This window comes from Felis catus, chromosome E2 (genome assembly GCF_018350175.1).
Source record: "Felis catus isolate Fca126 chromosome E2, F.catus_Fca126_mat1.0, whole genome shotgun sequence".
Taxonomy (NCBI): Eukaryota; Metazoa; Chordata; class Mammalia; order Carnivora; family Felidae; genus Felis; species Felis catus.
The window spans coordinates 11,319,075-11,335,402 of NC_058382.1; the positions used below are offsets into that span (position 1 = coordinate 11,319,075).

The 16,328-nt window shown below is 58.4% G+C and overlaps 1 protein-coding gene across 2 annotated transcripts in view; it reads right to left on the bottom strand.

Annotated features, from left to right (window-relative positions):
- MARK4 (microtubule affinity regulating kinase 4) overlaps positions 1–16,328 on the bottom strand; it is a 30,243-nt gene extending 13,915 nt beyond the window's left edge. For both annotated transcript variants that reach the window (XM_023246016.2, XM_023246017.2), the window contains exons 1-10: positions 16,042–16,328; positions 11,260–11,460; positions 8,725–8,778; positions 8,573–8,621; positions 7,797–7,862; positions 7,649–7,719; positions 6,963–7,019; positions 4,692–4,928; positions 1,322–1,441; positions 746–845 (exon numbers count right to left, since the gene is read on the bottom strand). In XM_023246016.2, the coding sequence (XP_023101784.1) occupies positions 746–845; positions 1,322–1,441; positions 4,692–4,928; positions 6,963–7,019; positions 7,649–7,719; positions 7,797–7,862; positions 8,573–8,621; positions 8,725–8,778; positions 11,260–11,460; positions 16,042–16,092 (1,006 nt within the window). In that variant the 5' untranslated portion in view covers positions 16,093–16,328. The remainder of the gene's footprint in view (positions 1–745; positions 846–1,321; positions 1,442–4,691; positions 4,929–6,962; positions 7,020–7,648; positions 7,720–7,796; positions 7,863–8,572; positions 8,622–8,724; positions 8,779–11,259; positions 11,461–16,041) is intronic.

Consider the following 16,328-nt stretch of genomic DNA (forward strand, 5'->3'; position numbering starts at 1 on the left):
TACCCTGGCGTTTTCAGTTATGTGAATAAGTTACCACTTGTAGGTTATACCAGATAAAGGTGCTAACGCTGACAAATTCTGACCCATAAAAATACCAATTTCAAATGGCTCAGCCTATTATTATTATTGGTTGAAGCCAGAATGGCTTGGGTTTTCCATTAACATATAACCACAAAAGTCCTGACTAACGTAACCAGCTCTGACGGTGGCCTTGGTCTCCTCCACTGTGTAACGGCCAGTGAGCGGACGGCTCCTAAGGGGCTCTTGCGGGGCTAATGCCTTCGGGGTCCAGAGTTCAAGGGTTCAGGCTGGAGGATTTGAGACCAAAGGGTTGGCGGGTGAGGCACTATGCCAACATAGGGGCTTTCCCCAAACATACAGATTACCAACGACTTGTGCCCAAACATTTCTGGAAGTGAGCTGTGATTTCTTTTTGTGTCTTAAGAGTCAAAACCAAGTGCTTTATGTGGGTTCGCTCACTTAATATTCACAACAGCCCTATGACAGGTTCTATGGCTGTCCCATTTTGCCGATGAGGAAATGGCAGCACAGAGAGGGGAAGCCGCCTGCCCAGGGTCACACAGCGAGCAAGTAGCAGCACAGGGATCAGAGCCCTGACTTCACTCTCCCTAATTGCCTTGCGCTCATCAAAGGGGTATTGTAGGTGCTGGGAAGCTCCGCCCCCTGGCTGGGGGGGGGGCCGTGGCTCTGAGGAGCTGGGGCGCCTGCTCTCCCCGACCCTCACCGATCCGCTTGGTGTCCCCGAAGTCTTCCTCGGGCTCCGTGTATGGCTTCAACTCCTCACCCTCATAGCCAATGTTGATCCACTTGTCTTTCATGATTTGCTGCAGGAATCGCGGGCAGGATAGGGAAGGGGGAAGACAGACGTCAGACAAAACCGGGGAAAATACAGTTCCTCGTCTCCCAGGCAGGCCCTCAAGCAGGGCTGCGTGCCCTGCCCCCCCCCACCCCCTCCAAGACCTAACACCCCAGAATCGAGGGCTTCCTGAGAGCCAGCGCCTCCTCACCACACCCCCAGCACCCCCCCCCCCCCCGTCGGAGCCTCCCGATGTCACCTCCCTCCTCCGCATCATCTGGGTCCCCGGCACCCTGTAATCAGCCTAGGAGCTCATTAGCTAATTACTGGCATGGCGGGGAGTGGGCGAAGCTGGGGGTGGCGTCGAGACGGGCCGGGGAGCCTTTTCTCGGGCTGCCCGGCTCCCCCCACCTTCCAGCAGCGATCTCAGGCAGATGGGCACAGGAGACGAAAGTGAGGGCAAGAAGGCTGTCGTGAGAGGGGGCCGGGACCGGGGGGGCTTACCTCGAGAGTACAGCGTTTAGCTGGGTTCAGCACCAAAAATCTCCGCAGGATGCTCTCACAGTCTGTTGACATGTAGAAAGGGACCCGGTACTTCCCTCTGAGGACTCGCTCCCGCAGCTCCTGGGGGGACGGGGTTACTGGGGGAGGGATCCACCCGGCCTCCCTGACCCATCTCTCACACACACACACACACACACACACACACACACACACACACTCCTTCTCCCAATCTCCTGACAGAAGCGACAGGTGGCAGAACCCCCCACCCCTCTCTCCTGACCACAGCTGCCCATCTATAAAATGGGAACCCCGTACCAGGTATAGGCATTTAAAAATAAAAAAAGGATTTTTCATTCAGAGGAAATCCCACCGAGAAAAGCGAATTCTACAAGCCAGGAAGAGGGGAGTCAGCACCCGGGCCTCAGTCTCCTCGTCTGGGGACCCAGGGCTCACAGCACCCATAACGCTACGTACGTAAAATGCATGCACAGCACACGTCTGGCCCAGGGTAAGTGCGACTTAACTGTTAGGTTTATGAAGAGGGCGGGGATCCTGCCCTCCTGCCTCCCACCCCTCGGCTCCCCCCTTCCCTGGGCATGCCTGTCTTTCCAAAGAACTGTGAGACGCTGGCAGTCTCAAAGCATGAGAGCCCATTTACAGGCAGACCTTTTTCTCTTTTTTAAGGGCCTTTTTTGAGGGACAGAGAAAAGAAACTCCAAGCCGCACGGCAGGCCAGGGACAGCCCCTTCCATCCTGAAGAAGAACTGGGGGAGACAGGAAACGGAGGGGGGACCGGCGTTGGGTAGGGGGGTGGGGGGGGGGCGGAATCTCTGGGTGGAGCTCTGGGCTGGGAGCTCCCCTCCTGGGCATCCTCCTGAAAGGGCTGGGAGCCTCCTGGGTCTCCAGATCACTACAGCCCGGAGGGTCGTGAATATTTAATACTAACGAGTATCGCTTTCCCAGCAGGGCACTTACCCCGCGCAGGCCCTGTTCTGAGTGCTTTACGCAAGTTACCTCTGTGCTCCCAGCGATGCTGTGAAGCAGGGCCATGCTGCCCGTTTTTCAGACCAGGAAACTGAGGCTCAGAGGGGTTAAGTCGCTGGTGCTAGGAGTGTGCAGCCGGGAAATGGCACAGGCAGTCTGGCTCCGGAGCCCGTGCTACGTGACCCCCGCACCACGCTGCCACTGTCACGTGGTAATGAGGAGTCGCCAAGGGGCCATCGCCATCGCCACCACCAGTGTGGCTCCCAGGTGTAACACCCTGGCCAGATGCCAGGCCCTGGTGGAGGGCTTTAGACACCCAGGCTGGCCGTCAGTGGGTACTCTCAATGTCCCCATCTTACAGACGGGGAAACTGAGGTTCTGAAAGGGAGTATGTCCCCGGTCGCTTAGCAAGGAAATGACAGAGCGGGCACCTGTCCCTAGCTGCATGTCTCCTTTGCCCAGAAAGGCTGAGGGTGGGAAACCAGGACAGCAGGAGGTGACAAGGGCCTGGGGCAGGCGGGATGTGGCCTAGCCTTCTAAAAAAGTCTCTCGGCTTGATGCCCGGGGCTCAGAGAGATTACTCTGTGATGGTGAGCACTTCGCACGTCTGATCTTAGCGAGCCCTCGAGTCGCTGCTACATAGCTGGTTACCTTATGGACACCGAACAGAGGGGAGACTGAGGCTCAGAGGGGTCAGCGCCTCAGCTGAGGCCTCTGTGAAGAAGGGGCTCCTTCCTCCTCATCACTCAGGTCCCTGCTCTGGTGGCCTGTCCCCAGTAGTGGCTTCCTGACCTCTGAACGCTCCTGGCGGGCCACCTCGAGCAGGACCGAGCATCCCGGCTGTGGAATTCCTGCCCCCAAACGCACCCCTGGGACCCCATCGCGAGGAGACGCGGGTCACCCCAAACCGAGGGGGGCCCTGTGGCACAAGTGGCCTGATGGCCACAAAGCCGTGCCACGCGGGACAGAACGGCTGCTCCACATGACAGGAGATGAAAGATACAGGTCAGCTGCAGACGACCCGGGAGCCCGAGTGCCGGTGCGGGGGAAAAACAGCTACGAGGACATTCTCAGGACGACTGGGGACATCGGAGGATGGTCGTGGGTTGCAGGCCAGGACTGCACCCTGGCTGGATTTTCCCGAGTGTGACTGTAGACAGGAAAACGTCTAGTCTCAGGAGATACCTGCTGTGTGTCCCCCGCAGGGACAGAGGCGCATCGTGTCTGCGGCCGACCCCCAAACGTCCCATCAGTCGTGGCAGAGGCAACGGCGTGTGCCCGTACAGACTGATGGCAAACGTGGCCGGAGCATGTCCTGAAAGGTCCTACGTGTTCTCTGTCCCAGTCCTGCGACTCCTCCATAGACTGGCCACGTTTCAGAATAAAAAGGTCAAAGAACGGAGGGCACCTGGGTGGCTCGGGGGTTAAGCGTCTGACTCCCGATTTCGGCTCAGGTCATGATCTCACGGTTCGGGAGTTCGAGTCCCGCATCAGGCCAGGGCAGGGCCCGCTTTAGATCCTCTGTCCCTCTCTCTCTCCCCCTCCCCTGTTCACACACTCTCTCTCAAAAATAAAACATTTAAAAAAAACCCCAAAAGGTCAGAGAAGAAAACCTCACACCATCCTGCCACTCACCACATACTCCCCCCCCCCCCCCCCAGCACTGGTCAGTATTTGACATTGACATAATATTATGCAGTTTGCTTATTTATTTTGTTTTTGGCCCCGCTCTGCTCCCTCCCCCGGGGGCAGGGATTTTTCCGTTTGCGGTACTCTATACAAAGGTTTCGAGGACATTCACCGAGTGGTGTGGCCATCACCAGTCAGTTAAGCCTGTTCTCCAACTCCCCCAGCCTGAGATACCCACTCATCTGCTCCCACCTCTAGGGATTTGCCCGTTCTGGACACTTCATAGAAATGGAATCATATGAGGGGTGGCCTTTGTGATTGGCTTTTCCCACTTTGGTTGTCTTCTCAAGGTTCACCCACGGTCCAGCACGTATGAAGGCAGAGATTTTTGTCTCTTTTCTTCATATGGTATCTGTGAAACCTAAAACAACCTGATCCTCCCCCCCCCCCCCCAATGGTGGGCAATGAATATTTACTGAGTGAATGAGGGAGGGAGCTGAGATTTGAACTCAAGCCTGCCGGCGGCAAAGCCCATGCCCTGAACCCCAGCACAGCACGGTCTGCTGGGGCTGGCCACACGACCCACGGTGGGGACCCGGGTCCTGCCTGGACCCGCCCCCCCCTTCTTGCCATGTGACCTCAGGCCAGCCCCGCCCCTCTGGCCCTCTCCAGAGGAGGTGTGGGGGGAGGGGCTGGGGGCCTACCGGAGAGACCCTCCCCGGGAGATTAAGACCTCCACGCCAGCCCCGCCCAGCACCTTGAGGTTGTGCCCGTCGAAGGGCAGGGAGCCGCTGACGAGGGTGTACAGGATGACACCGAGGCTCCAGATGTCCACCTCTGGCCCGTCATACTTCTTGCCCTGGAACAGCTCCGGGGCGGCATACGGGGGGCTCCCACAGAACGTGTCCAGCTTGGAGCCCAGGGTGAACTCGTTGCTGAAGCCAAAGTCGGCGATCTTGATGTTGGCCTCGGCATCCAGCAAGAGGTTCTCGGCCTGGGAGAGGGTAGAAGGTGGACGCGTGTGGCAGATGGCAGACGGGAGCACAGGCTCTGAGCCGGCCCGCCTGGACAGCCTGTGGTCTGGTCCCCTGCTCCCCCTGTGACCCGGGGCAGTGGCTTTGCCTGGGCCTCAGTTTCCTCATCCGCAGAAGGGGGATAATCACAGCTTCTGTCTCAGCAGGCTGTTTGAGGATTCAGTGAATCCTAAATGCCGTATGGCATTATCCTATGGGGTCTGCAGAGCTGGGGGTCCTCAGGCAACCTCCTGCCCCTTTCTGGGCCTTAGTTTACCCAGCAGGAAAAAAAAAAAGCAAACAAACATGAGGACTCACTGCTCAAGACCCATGAAAAATGAAAAAAAAAAATCAAGGTTCTGTCTACCTTTGGCGGTACGTGTTCGTATAACGAGGAATACATTCACGAATGAGGAAGCAGAGGCTTAGGGAGGACGCAAGTCATGCCCACAGCAAGAAAGTGGCAGAACCGGTGTCCCCATGGCCTGGGCGTTGGAAGGAGGCTCCAGCTCCCTGCCTCTTGCGGCTTTGGGGGCACACAGATCCACCCTTCAAAGTGTCGTCCACGTGTGGCCCCTCCCAACCACGGCCCTTCCCCCGTCAGGCCGCCAGCACCTCTGGCTTCCTCATGGTCTCCCTACCTCCTAACCCTCGGGGCTACCCTCCCCTCCCCCACCTCCAACCCCACAGGGGGGAGCGAACCCCCAAAGACACACACTTCAGAGGGATCGTCCCCAAACCTCAATGTAATGGCCTCTCGATCTCGCTCAGGGGTGATACTTCTGGTCCCAGAATTTGAGGCTCCACAATCCAGCCGCAACCCCACATGTGGGCTGGTCCCTTATGTTGGTTCCCCACTGGGTGCACCAACCAGATCCCCGAAATCCCTTCAGCCACTTCCAGGACCCTCCACCAGGGGGCGTGCCTCCTCCGGGTGATGGGAATCTCCAGCACCCGCACAGGGCAAACCAACCCCCAAGCCTCTAAGGGGCTTTCTCAGAGGGCGGGTACCCACAGAGAGAACGTCTAGAAACTTCCACAGCAACGTGACAGTTGATTTTTTATGTCTTTTGAATGTAATCATAGTTGTTGTTGTTTTTTTTTAAATTGGGTCTTGTATTTTGGACTTTTTTTTTTTTTCACCTTTATTGTATGTACTTCACAAGCGTATCCATCACAATGGACTGGGAGTTGAAAATATTAAAACAAACCTGGTCCTTCACTACAGATACCTCGAGAAGACCTTCCTTAAAGCACAGCGCCTAGCACACAGTAGGTGGCTCAAGAAACGATAGTCAAGACAACTCGATTGATTGAGCAGGACAAACGTTTCTCTCTCTCCGGTCTAGGACAAGAAGCCCTGACTCAGTGTGGCTCTCTCAGGGTGGGGGGCTCTCTCGGGGTGGGGGGCTCTCTCGGGGTGGGGGGCAGGGCTCGAGGGGCTGCCCCTGCTCACCTCGACCAGGCGGCCGGGGTCCAGGCTGGCTGAGTCCCTTCCCCGCCCAGGGGCTGCCTCAGGGGCTCCCTCTCAAAGGTCCTCCTCAACTTCTGAGAGGCCTGTGATTCTGAGACCCGGAGGCCCTGTGACTCTGGGGTTCTATGAACCTCAGTTCTCGAAGATTCCTGAATGTTCTAAAGTCTGAGAGATGCCAAAGCTCCAGAGGCTCTGAGGGTGGCGAACCCTTTTATCGCAGCCTGTGTCCTTGTTCGGCACACACGGAACCGTGCGGGGCGCCCCAGGACATTTTGTCTCTTTCCCTTTGTTCTCTCTTCCTGTCCCCGCCGCCCTACCTGCTCCCCTATCTGCTGGCCCTTCCTCTGCCGAAACAGCTTGGGAAAAAGTCAAGGAGCCCTGGATGCTGAGGGAGGAGCACGGGAGAAGAGGGGGGAATGCGGAGGCTACTGGAGAACCCCAGGGCGACTGAAGGCAGGACTGGGGACAAATACGTGTGCGTGTGTGTGGGGGGGGTCTGTGGGCCGAGATGGGGAGCCTGCGCGGGGGTGGGGGGGCTCACCTTCAGGTCCCTGTGTACAATGTTTTTCTGGTGACAGTAGTGCACAGCCGACACGATCTGGAGGGGAGAGCAGGGAGGGTCAGTCCCTCGAGACCCCAAACCCCGCGGCCTCTCTCAGACCCCTACTCACAACCGAGACCCAGGACCCCAGGCCTCCCCGAGGCACAGGCCGAGATGCTGGGGCCTCACGCTCCGATTCGGTCACAGCAGGGAACGCCCCTGGGACCCGCGGCTGCAGGCCTCCACTCAGACCCCCCAGACGGCCTCAGACACCCAGACACCCTCCCGGCAGGGGCGTCAGAACCGGGACACCACGGCCAGTCCCCTCCCGGCTGCCCAGAAACACACATAAGAATGCTGCGTACCTGCAGAGAAACACTCGGCCCCAGCACCCTCAGCACAGTCCCGGACCAACACCGCCCGCGCTCCACCCTTCACCCCTGTTGGCCAGACACCCCCTCAGCGTGTCCTTTTACCCACACACAGCCATCAGGCTATCCTCACACCTGGGCATTTGCACGCTCGTGGGCACCCAGCGGGCCACCCTCACTCCCACCCAGGCCGAAGCCCCCCGGGGCCAGCGGTCAGCCCAGACCCGTGCGGAGCGCCCCGTCCCTCCTCCCCGGGGACCGAGGCACCGCTTCCAGCCCGGCCAGCAGCTGTGACCCCCCCCCCCGCCCCCCTACCTGTCGGAACTTGGCTCGAGCTTCCTTCTCCTTCATGCGGCCGTGTGACACGAGGTAGTCAAACACTTCTCCTGCAGGGCAGAGGCCAAAGTGGGGTCAGCGAGGGGCGTGCGGGGCGCGGTGGGCAGGGCGGGGAGGGAGGCCTCACCGGCACTTGCGTATTCCATCACCAAGTACAGAGTTTTCTCCGTCTCGATCACCTCGAAGAGCTTCACTGCAATGACCGGGGAGGGAGGGGGTTATTCGGGAAGAGACGCACTCCCCCCAACTCCACCCACATTTCCAACTATGCGTGTGCTAACCGGAACGCCCTCACTCACGAACACTCAATGGCTCCCTACTGATGGCAACGTTTTCCAAACTCCTCCGCCCTACTTCACCACCTTCCCTACTTTCTCGCAAGAAAGCGGGCTCTGTGAGGCCAAGGTGTGTGTCTGTCTTCTTCACTGCCTATGCCTGATGTCCCCAGCCCCTGGCATAATGCAGCCACTCAATAAACACTTCCGAGTGAACAAACAAATGGATGAATAAATGCTGTGGCCCCATCCAGGCCAGGCCAAATCCTGCTTCTCTAGGTAAAGACCCCCCTCCCCCCAACGATGACAATGACAGCGGCTGCTACCGATAATCAGACCAGCTCCCACAGCGCAGCTTTGAAGGCAGGGTTTCGAAGGCTCGATCTTATCCAATCCTCACAATGACCTTGAAGTAGGTCCCTTATCAGCCCCACTCCAGAGGAGGAAACTGAGGCTCAGGGAGGTGAAATGACTTGCCCAAGGTCACCCAGCCAGCGAGCAGCAATACTGCCAAGAGCAAACAGGTCTTTCTAACTGTTAGAACGGCCGGTTCCTCTGTCCCCTGACTCTCTCCTCTGCCAAGTGCCCCAGCTCATAGCCTCCGAGCCCATCCTCTTCCCCTCCTCACCGATGTTGGGGTGGTTTAGGCCCTTCATGATGCGGACTTCCCGGAACAGCTGGACACGGCCAAAACAGAAGAAAGAGAAAGATGACAGTGGGTGGTTTCAAAGACTGTCTTCCCGACCCGTCCCCCCCCTGCTCCCTCTCCCTGGGCCTCACTTTCTGCAGGCTGCTGGGGTTCAGCTGGGTTTTGTCGATGATCTTGATGGCGACCTGGAGGTGGAAGGAAGGGGGAAAAGATCAAAGTGCCGAGGGCTCTTGAGCTGGGAAAGGCTACCCCAGCTCAGATCACACAAGGGCTTTTTTTTTTTTTTTTTTTTTAAAGTAACATCTACACCCAACGTGGGGCTTGAACTCACGACCCCAAGATCAAGAGCCTCACGCTCCTCCGACTGAGCCAGCCAGGCGCCCCTAAGTTTTTTGTTTTTGGCTTTTCTTAATTTTTTTAAAAAAAATTTTAACGTTTATTTACTTTTGAGAGACAGACCATGAGCGGGGGAGGGGCAGAGAGAGAGGAAGACACAGAATTCGAAGCAGGCTCCGGGCTCTGAGCTGCCAGCACAGAGCCCAACGTGGGGCTCGAACCCACAAACCGTGAGACCCATGACCTGAGCTGAAGTCAGACGCTTAACGGACTAAGCCACCCAGGTGCCCCCTTCATTTCTTTTTTTTAAGTAGGCTCCACGCCCAACGTGGGATTTGAACTTAAGACCCTGAAGTCAAGAGTCGCATGCTCTCCTAACTGAGCCAGCCAAGCGCCCCAGCACCCCTTGTTCTAAAAAAGCTTTGAGGCAGTCACCATGGAAGAAGAATCAGAAAGTTATTAAACTCTCCTTATATTTATCTTGCAGTGTGGTTGAGTTTTTATTTTGAATTGCACTTTGGGGCAGAGCACCGTAAGTTTTTCAGTAGCGAGGGGCCAAACTCAGCTCTAGGTCTCTCGTTTCCCTGAAGGGTTTTGGGGCCTGGTCACCTCCAGATATCCTGGATTACAGAACCCTTCCCCCGGGAGATCCTGTTTCCTTAGAAGCCGGTCCTCTGAGAAGCCCCTGGAATCATGTTCAAGATCCACACGAGGGGAACACCACGTTCTCCGTGCGGGAGAGGGTCCGTTAGCTTGCCTCACATCCTCAAAAACGGGTTTTTAATTTTGTCACGCACTTTTTATGCCAGTATCGAGAGGATCATATGGTCTCTCTCCTCAAGTCTGTGAATGTGGCGAAGTACATGAATAAATTGTCAATTTGAAAAGAACTGTGTATTCCTGGGACGAACCGAGCTTTGTCATCACACAGCCTTCTTTAATGGATGTGCCCGCGTCTATCTGCTCCGATTTTGTTTAAGGTTTTTGTATCGATGTTCGCGTGTAAGGCCGGCCCGTCATAGTGTTCAGAGCCGGTTCTGACATTTTGGTCACTGTCCAGCTAGCACTTAAAATCAGCTGGGCAGCGGCATTTCTTTCCTTGGTCTCTGCAAGTATTGGCATAAAATTGGAATGTTTGGTGGAATGTGCCCATAAAACCATTGGGGCCTGGTATCTTTTGTGTGTCTGGAGTAGATGGCGTGGGGGCAGGAAGAGAGTTCATCCGAGGCAGGAGAAATCGCTCCAGCCACGTTCTCTAAAATTAAAGGAGGTACAGAAGAGTCATACCCTCCTCCCAAGAGTGAGTGAGAGGCTTCATATCCAGATTACAAGGTCTGCGTGGGCCCTTCTGCAGTAATGTTGCCATACTCCCAACACATGCCCACTCTTGGAGGGGAGGTGGGCAGACTCAGACTGTGCCTAACTGAGAATTCAAGGGGCACCTGGGTGGCTCGGTCAGTTAAGCACCCGACTTCGGCTCAGGTCATGATCTCACGGTCTGTGGGTTCGAGTCCTGCTTCGGGCTCTGTGCTGACGGCTCGGAGCCTGGAGCCTGCTTTGGATTCTGTGTCTCCCTCTCTCTGCCCTTCCTCTGCTCATGCTCTCTCTCTCTCTCTTGAAAATAAACATTAAAAAGAGAGAGAGAGAGAGAGAATTCAAGTTCTCAAGAGTTCTCATGAAGATTGCCGCGAGGTTCGGTGGAACCAAAGTCTACCAGTGAAACAGGGATGCTGTCCAGGTTTAGCCACAGAAGCCGTGAGAATTCTTAGAGATATGACACACGGTTCTCTGCCTGCCATCTGAGAGTTCCCAACAATTCCAGGCAATAATGCCGGCCATTAATGCGTCATCATCCCTGTTTTAAGGTGGGAAAACTGAGGCCCAGAGCTGGACAACGTTTACTCCGGAGTTGACAAACTTCATCACCTCACACTCCCACACCTTTTTTTTTTTTTTTTTTTTTTTTTTTAAAGTAAACTCTAGGCCCAACGTGGGGCTTGAACTCAGGACCGGAGATCAAGAGTCACATGTTCTACCGGACTGAGCTGGCCTGGCGCCCCGCCCACATCATTTTTACTAAACAGCATTTACTGTGGGCTAAGTCCTGGGCTAATAAGGACCTCTGGTACATTTAATTCCCACGGTAGCCCAGTTCTACTTGGATTGTTCTAGAAAAATCTGAGATGTCCTGACCTGCCCTGGAGAGAGTCCAGGGATGTACCTGAGGTCACAAAGCAGAGCGAGGGCCAAGTCTGACCTCGCCCCACCTCCCACAACGCACGCGGGTGCTGCAGGGTTGGGCCCTGAGCCCCACCCATCCCCCCACTCACCTCTCGGCCAGTGAGGATGTGCCGGGCCAGCTTGACTTTGGCGAAGTTGCCCTTCCCGATGGTCCTCAGCAGGCGGTAGTTGCCCACGTGGGGCTGCTCCTCGGGACAGGAGGCGATAGAGTTCCGGCAGCGGGCACCCAGGGAGCGGCTGGACCAGGATGGTCCCTTGTCCGAGGAGCGGCCACTGCCCAAGGTGCCATGCTGGACAGCGGAGACAGAGTGTGAGCGGTGGGGCAGCGCCTGCCCGATCCCACCGTCAATGGCACCTGTGGGCCGGGGCGGTCGATGCCAGCCTTGGCCACCGGCCCCTTCGTGGTCCTTCTCAAACCCAGGCCCGAGAGAAGCACAATGCCTTTGGGTCCCCCCGCCCCCACCGCCTCTACAAACAGACGCCTCCAAGAACATAAACGCCCCCCAACTCTGGAGCAGCCGGGGGTCCCCGACATCAGGCCTCCTCCTCACCCCTCCCTGCGGCCTACCCCCAACTTCCTTTTCTAGTTGCTGAGACCACATAGTATTTTCTTCGAAACGCTGCGGCCCTCAACCCCAGTCCGGGTCCTCAATCTGGCGGCCACACCGGGCCCCAGGTCTCTCTCACTGCTCTTGACGTCCCAGGTCACCCATCACCTCCCTGTCAGGCCCTGCAGCTCTGCTCTGAAGTCCACGAACAACATTTTATTCCCAGTTTACTGGCCCTAACATTTTCTTCCGCTCCCTATTTGCCCCAAATCCGACTTCAAACACTGTGACCAACAGTCCTTCATTCTGCCCTGACGGGCTAGCCCTGCACGGTCACCTTCCTTCCGTGGAAAACATTGTTGCTTCCCCCCCAACCCCAACCGTCGCTCCCCCCACCCCCCACCGCCCTGGGAACCTCTGTGGCTCCATCCACGCCCTGACCGGCGGTCTCCCACGCCAGCCCTCCCATCTGGCCCCGGTGTTCTGTTCCCGCCGTCCTGTCCCTCCCGGGCCTCTCCCCCACAGGTCACTGCCTGCTCCGGGCTGCCCTGTCCTGATTGTCAGCCCCAGGGACCGTGCCTCCCTTTCAGCGCTGGGGCCCAGGGTGCAGGCGACGGAGGCAGCCAGAGGCCCGAGCCAAGGCGGCTCTGCTCAGACCCTGTGCTGCCCCCGTGCCCTTCCCAGGGCGGGGGTGGGAAGCAGGTGGACAAAGGGAGCTGAGGAAGAGAGAAGGCCAAGGACGAGGGCTTGCTGCAGGGAATCCGCGTGGCTACTTAACTAAGTGACGATGACCGCGATTTAATGAGCACTGGCCATTAACGTGTCCTCATCCCTGTTTTTAAGGCAGGGAAACTGAGGCCCAGAGCTGGAAAACGTTTACCCCAGAGCTGATGGCCTTCACCGTCGCCCAGTGCACGGACTCACACTCCCACATCAGTTTCATTAAGCAGCTTTTATACGGGCCACGGCCCGGACCAGGAGGCACCTCGTCTGCATTCAATTCCCACGCTAGCCCGGTGACCGCGGGACCTACATCCTCATATTCCAGACAAGAAACTGAGGCTTGGGGAGAGAGGTGCCTTGTCAAGGTCACTCGATTCACTCACAAGAGGCAGGAAAGACAATGGTCCCCGCAAGGGGCTGAAAGACGACCACCACTGCTGCAGCCCCAGCCACACACCGGCCGGCCGGCCGCTGTGTCCTCACCTGGGCCTCCCCTGTGCGACCAGTCACGATCCACATTCTCCAGACAGGGACCCCAAGGCTGAGGCAGGGTAAGTCCCTTGGCCAAGGTCACAGGGCACCGAAGCAGAGTGGCGGGGATTCGATCCCAGACCTGCTGGCTCCTGAGTGCCCAGCTCTTTCCTACCTCCTGCCCCAGTCGGCTCCCAACCCCAGGTCTCCTCCCAGGGGAGGGAGGGTGGGAAGGGAGGTGGAGATCCTGGCTGATGAGGCCCCTGATCCCCACAGAGATAAGGGCTTGGAGAAGAAGAATCCCCCTTAGGTGGCGCCAGGGGAGCCAACCGGGGGTGGGCTGGCACCCCACTGAAGGCAGCATGCTGGAGGGACCCCTGCAAAGGGCAGCTGGGGCAGTAGGTGACAAAGCCCCCAGGGGCCGGGGGCGGGAGCTAAAATTGGCCGGCACCACCAGCTGGCCCGGCTCCCTCCCTCCCGCCCGGCTGGCGCCCCAACACCGGGCCTGTTGCTAGGGAACCTCCAGAGAGGCTGGGCGGTGGGGGGGGGGCCCTGGGACTTGGGGTGGGGGAGCGTGACCCCACATGGCTGTCGTGGTGGTAACTCGGGAGCAGGGGAGGAGCCTGCGACCTCCGATTCCAGAGGGAGAGGTGAGCCCCAGCCAGGGCTGACCAGCAGGACTTACAGACTAGTTGGGAGGAGACGAGACAAGAGGACCGAAGGGGATTAGCCCTCTTCAAATGCCCACCGTGCACAAATCTGGACGAAAAAAGAGGAGGAAGCGTTCGGATGAGCCCCATTTTACAGATGAGGAGACCGAGGCTCACGGAAGTGAGGTCACTTGCCTGAGATCACACCGCGAGGGAGGGACAGAAACTAGATTTGAACCCATGCTTATCAGAACAATCAAAGTAACAATAACAGCACAGCTACAAGCGTGGTTTGCTCCCAGCATCTCTCGGCTCCTTAAAACATCCCTAACAGGAAGGTGCTATCATCTACCCTACTTAGAGATAAACCGAGGTCCTGAGCAGGGAGGGGATCTGTAAGCGCACGCGACAACTGATGACAGCCCCAGGTTGGGACGCCACGGCCCGTCTGACTCATGTCCATAGTCACCATAGCAGTGAACATGTGTAGAGAGCGTCCTATGTGCCGGGCTTCACCCATGGCATCTCGAATAATCCTCCGAGGGACTTGAGCATCCCCATTTTTCAGAACAGGAAACTGAGGCTCGGAGAAGACGACCCGGTAGTTTGAGGGCACAGTGTAAACCAGCTGGCAGAGAGTGCCAGCATTTGAACCCAGGCCTGTGGGCTCCCTGGCACTTCCTGAGTGACTTGGGGGCTAGGGGGAAGGGTGGGTATCTCATCGGAGACTCCAAATCAGAGTACGACCTATTGTATGTGGGCTGCGGCACCACGGTGTTGAGGGGATCTCTGTGAGGGAGGGTTTTGCAAGAGGAAGGGGCAGAGACAGATCTCTCTGGTGGAGATCTGGAGTGAGGGTGGCTGGGCGGCTGGCAGGCAGGGTGTGTGTGTGTGTGTGTGTGTGTGTGTGTGTGTGTGTGTGTGCACGCACGCAGGGACCTGGCAGAGGTCTAAGGGAAAAGGGACAAAGACCCCAGCTGGGAATAAGTCTGGCATTGGTTGGTGGGAGAGGCTCTTTAGAAGGGCTGAGAGTAATCAGAAACTAGGGAGATGGGGAGGGGGGTCTCCCAGGATTGTTCTGGGCTGTGGTATAGGGACAGGGGGCCTGGGAAGGGTAAAGGCCATGGGGAAGTGGCACTCAGGGGCCAAGGAAACTCCTAGAAGTTAAAGAAGCGGGGTTTCTAGGAGCAGTCTTCAGAAGCGGAGAAAGGTCTCGGGGCATGCAAGTCCCAGAGGACAAGGAGAAGAAAGCCCGAGCCTTGGAGGGGGGTCAAAAGGGCCTAGAAACTTGGGGAGGAGGTTTCCAACAGACAGACCTCCAACAGAAGAGCTAAGGTCTTAACAGCTGAGGTCTTACAGCTAAGACCAGACCAGACGCTTTGAGTCCAGGAGTCTTCTGGAAGAAGGATCTGGGGCCAAGCCTTGTGGGCCGGGGGAGGCCTCCAAAGTTGAGGAGGGGGCTTCCCTGGGAGGCCAGACACTCCCCCCCCCCCACCGGACACACACACACACAAGGAAGAGGGAGGCCCTGGGGCAGAAGAGATGGGGGGACCTGGAGATCAGTGGAAGGAGTGGTGTCCTGTGAGGAAGCTCCTGGCCTCGGAGGGGGTCAAGGGGGTCCTGGGGGTTTGGGGAGGGGGCTTGCCGGGAGCTGAGGAGTTGATACAGGCAGGATGAGGCCTGGAGTCAGACTAGCCCAGGGCCTAGAAATAGTCAGACTAGGCTAGGGGCCTGGAAGTTGGAGGCCAAGCCTGCCCGGGAGAAGACACCAGAGAGGGTCCAGGGGAGGGGGGTGCTGGGGGAGAGCCGGGGTACTGGGAATCCAGGGACAGGGCTGCTTGGAAGATAGGGACCAGGCCTGGGAGTGGAGAGACCTTGAACAAGCTAGAAAGGGCCCTGGGCCCAGGAAAGGTGGAAACCGGCTTCCTGTGAGGGGGTGCCCACAGAATCCGGGAGGATCCAGAGGGGCGGAGGGCTGAGAATGAGAGAAGGGGGGTTCCTGGGGAGCCCGGCACCCACATCCAGATGGGGAAGGCCGGAGCCAGAGGCGGGACCGGGCCGGGCCTTCCTGGGAGAGGGCCAGGGCCGGGCCTTGGGGTCAGGAGCCCTGCAAATCCTGGAGGGGGCGAGTTGTCGGATGCAGGCAGCCAGGAGGGGAAGGGGCTTAAGAACACGCGGAGAAGGGAGGGGCTCCTGGAAGGCAGGGGAGGGGGCTTCCTGGAGGGGAGAGACCCGAGCGGAAGCGGTCTGCAGAGGGACAAGAGAGGGGTCCCGGGAGAGGGGCGCCCGCAGGGGTCGGGCTGGGCTGGAGTGGGGGAGGGTCGAGAGGCCTGGAAGTCCGGGCCGGGGTCGGGAGGTGGCACGCTGGGCCGAGCCGGGGGAACGAAGGTAGGGGCTCGCGCGGCGCGGGGCACACCAGGACGAGGGGCTCGGCGGCTGAACCCGACCGGCGCTCCCCAAGGGGCCGGGCCCCACTCACCGTGTCCGAGTTCCGATCGTTGCCCGGGGCCAGCGCCGTCCGCGAAGACATTTTCTCCGGGTCCCGGGGGACTGGGCGGCCGGGTGGGGGGGGGCGGGGGTCCCGGGGTCCCCTCTCTTCCCCTCCCCCCCCGCCGGCCTGGGGACGCGAGCTCAAAAGCTGGGTGCCGTGGACACCCGGGTTCGCGCCGCGGGAGAGGGGGCAGGGCGGGGAAGGGAAGGGGACGCCGAGGGTCCTAGTGGCCCCGCGCAGTGGCGGCCCGGGGCGCCATGGGGGCGGCGGGCAGA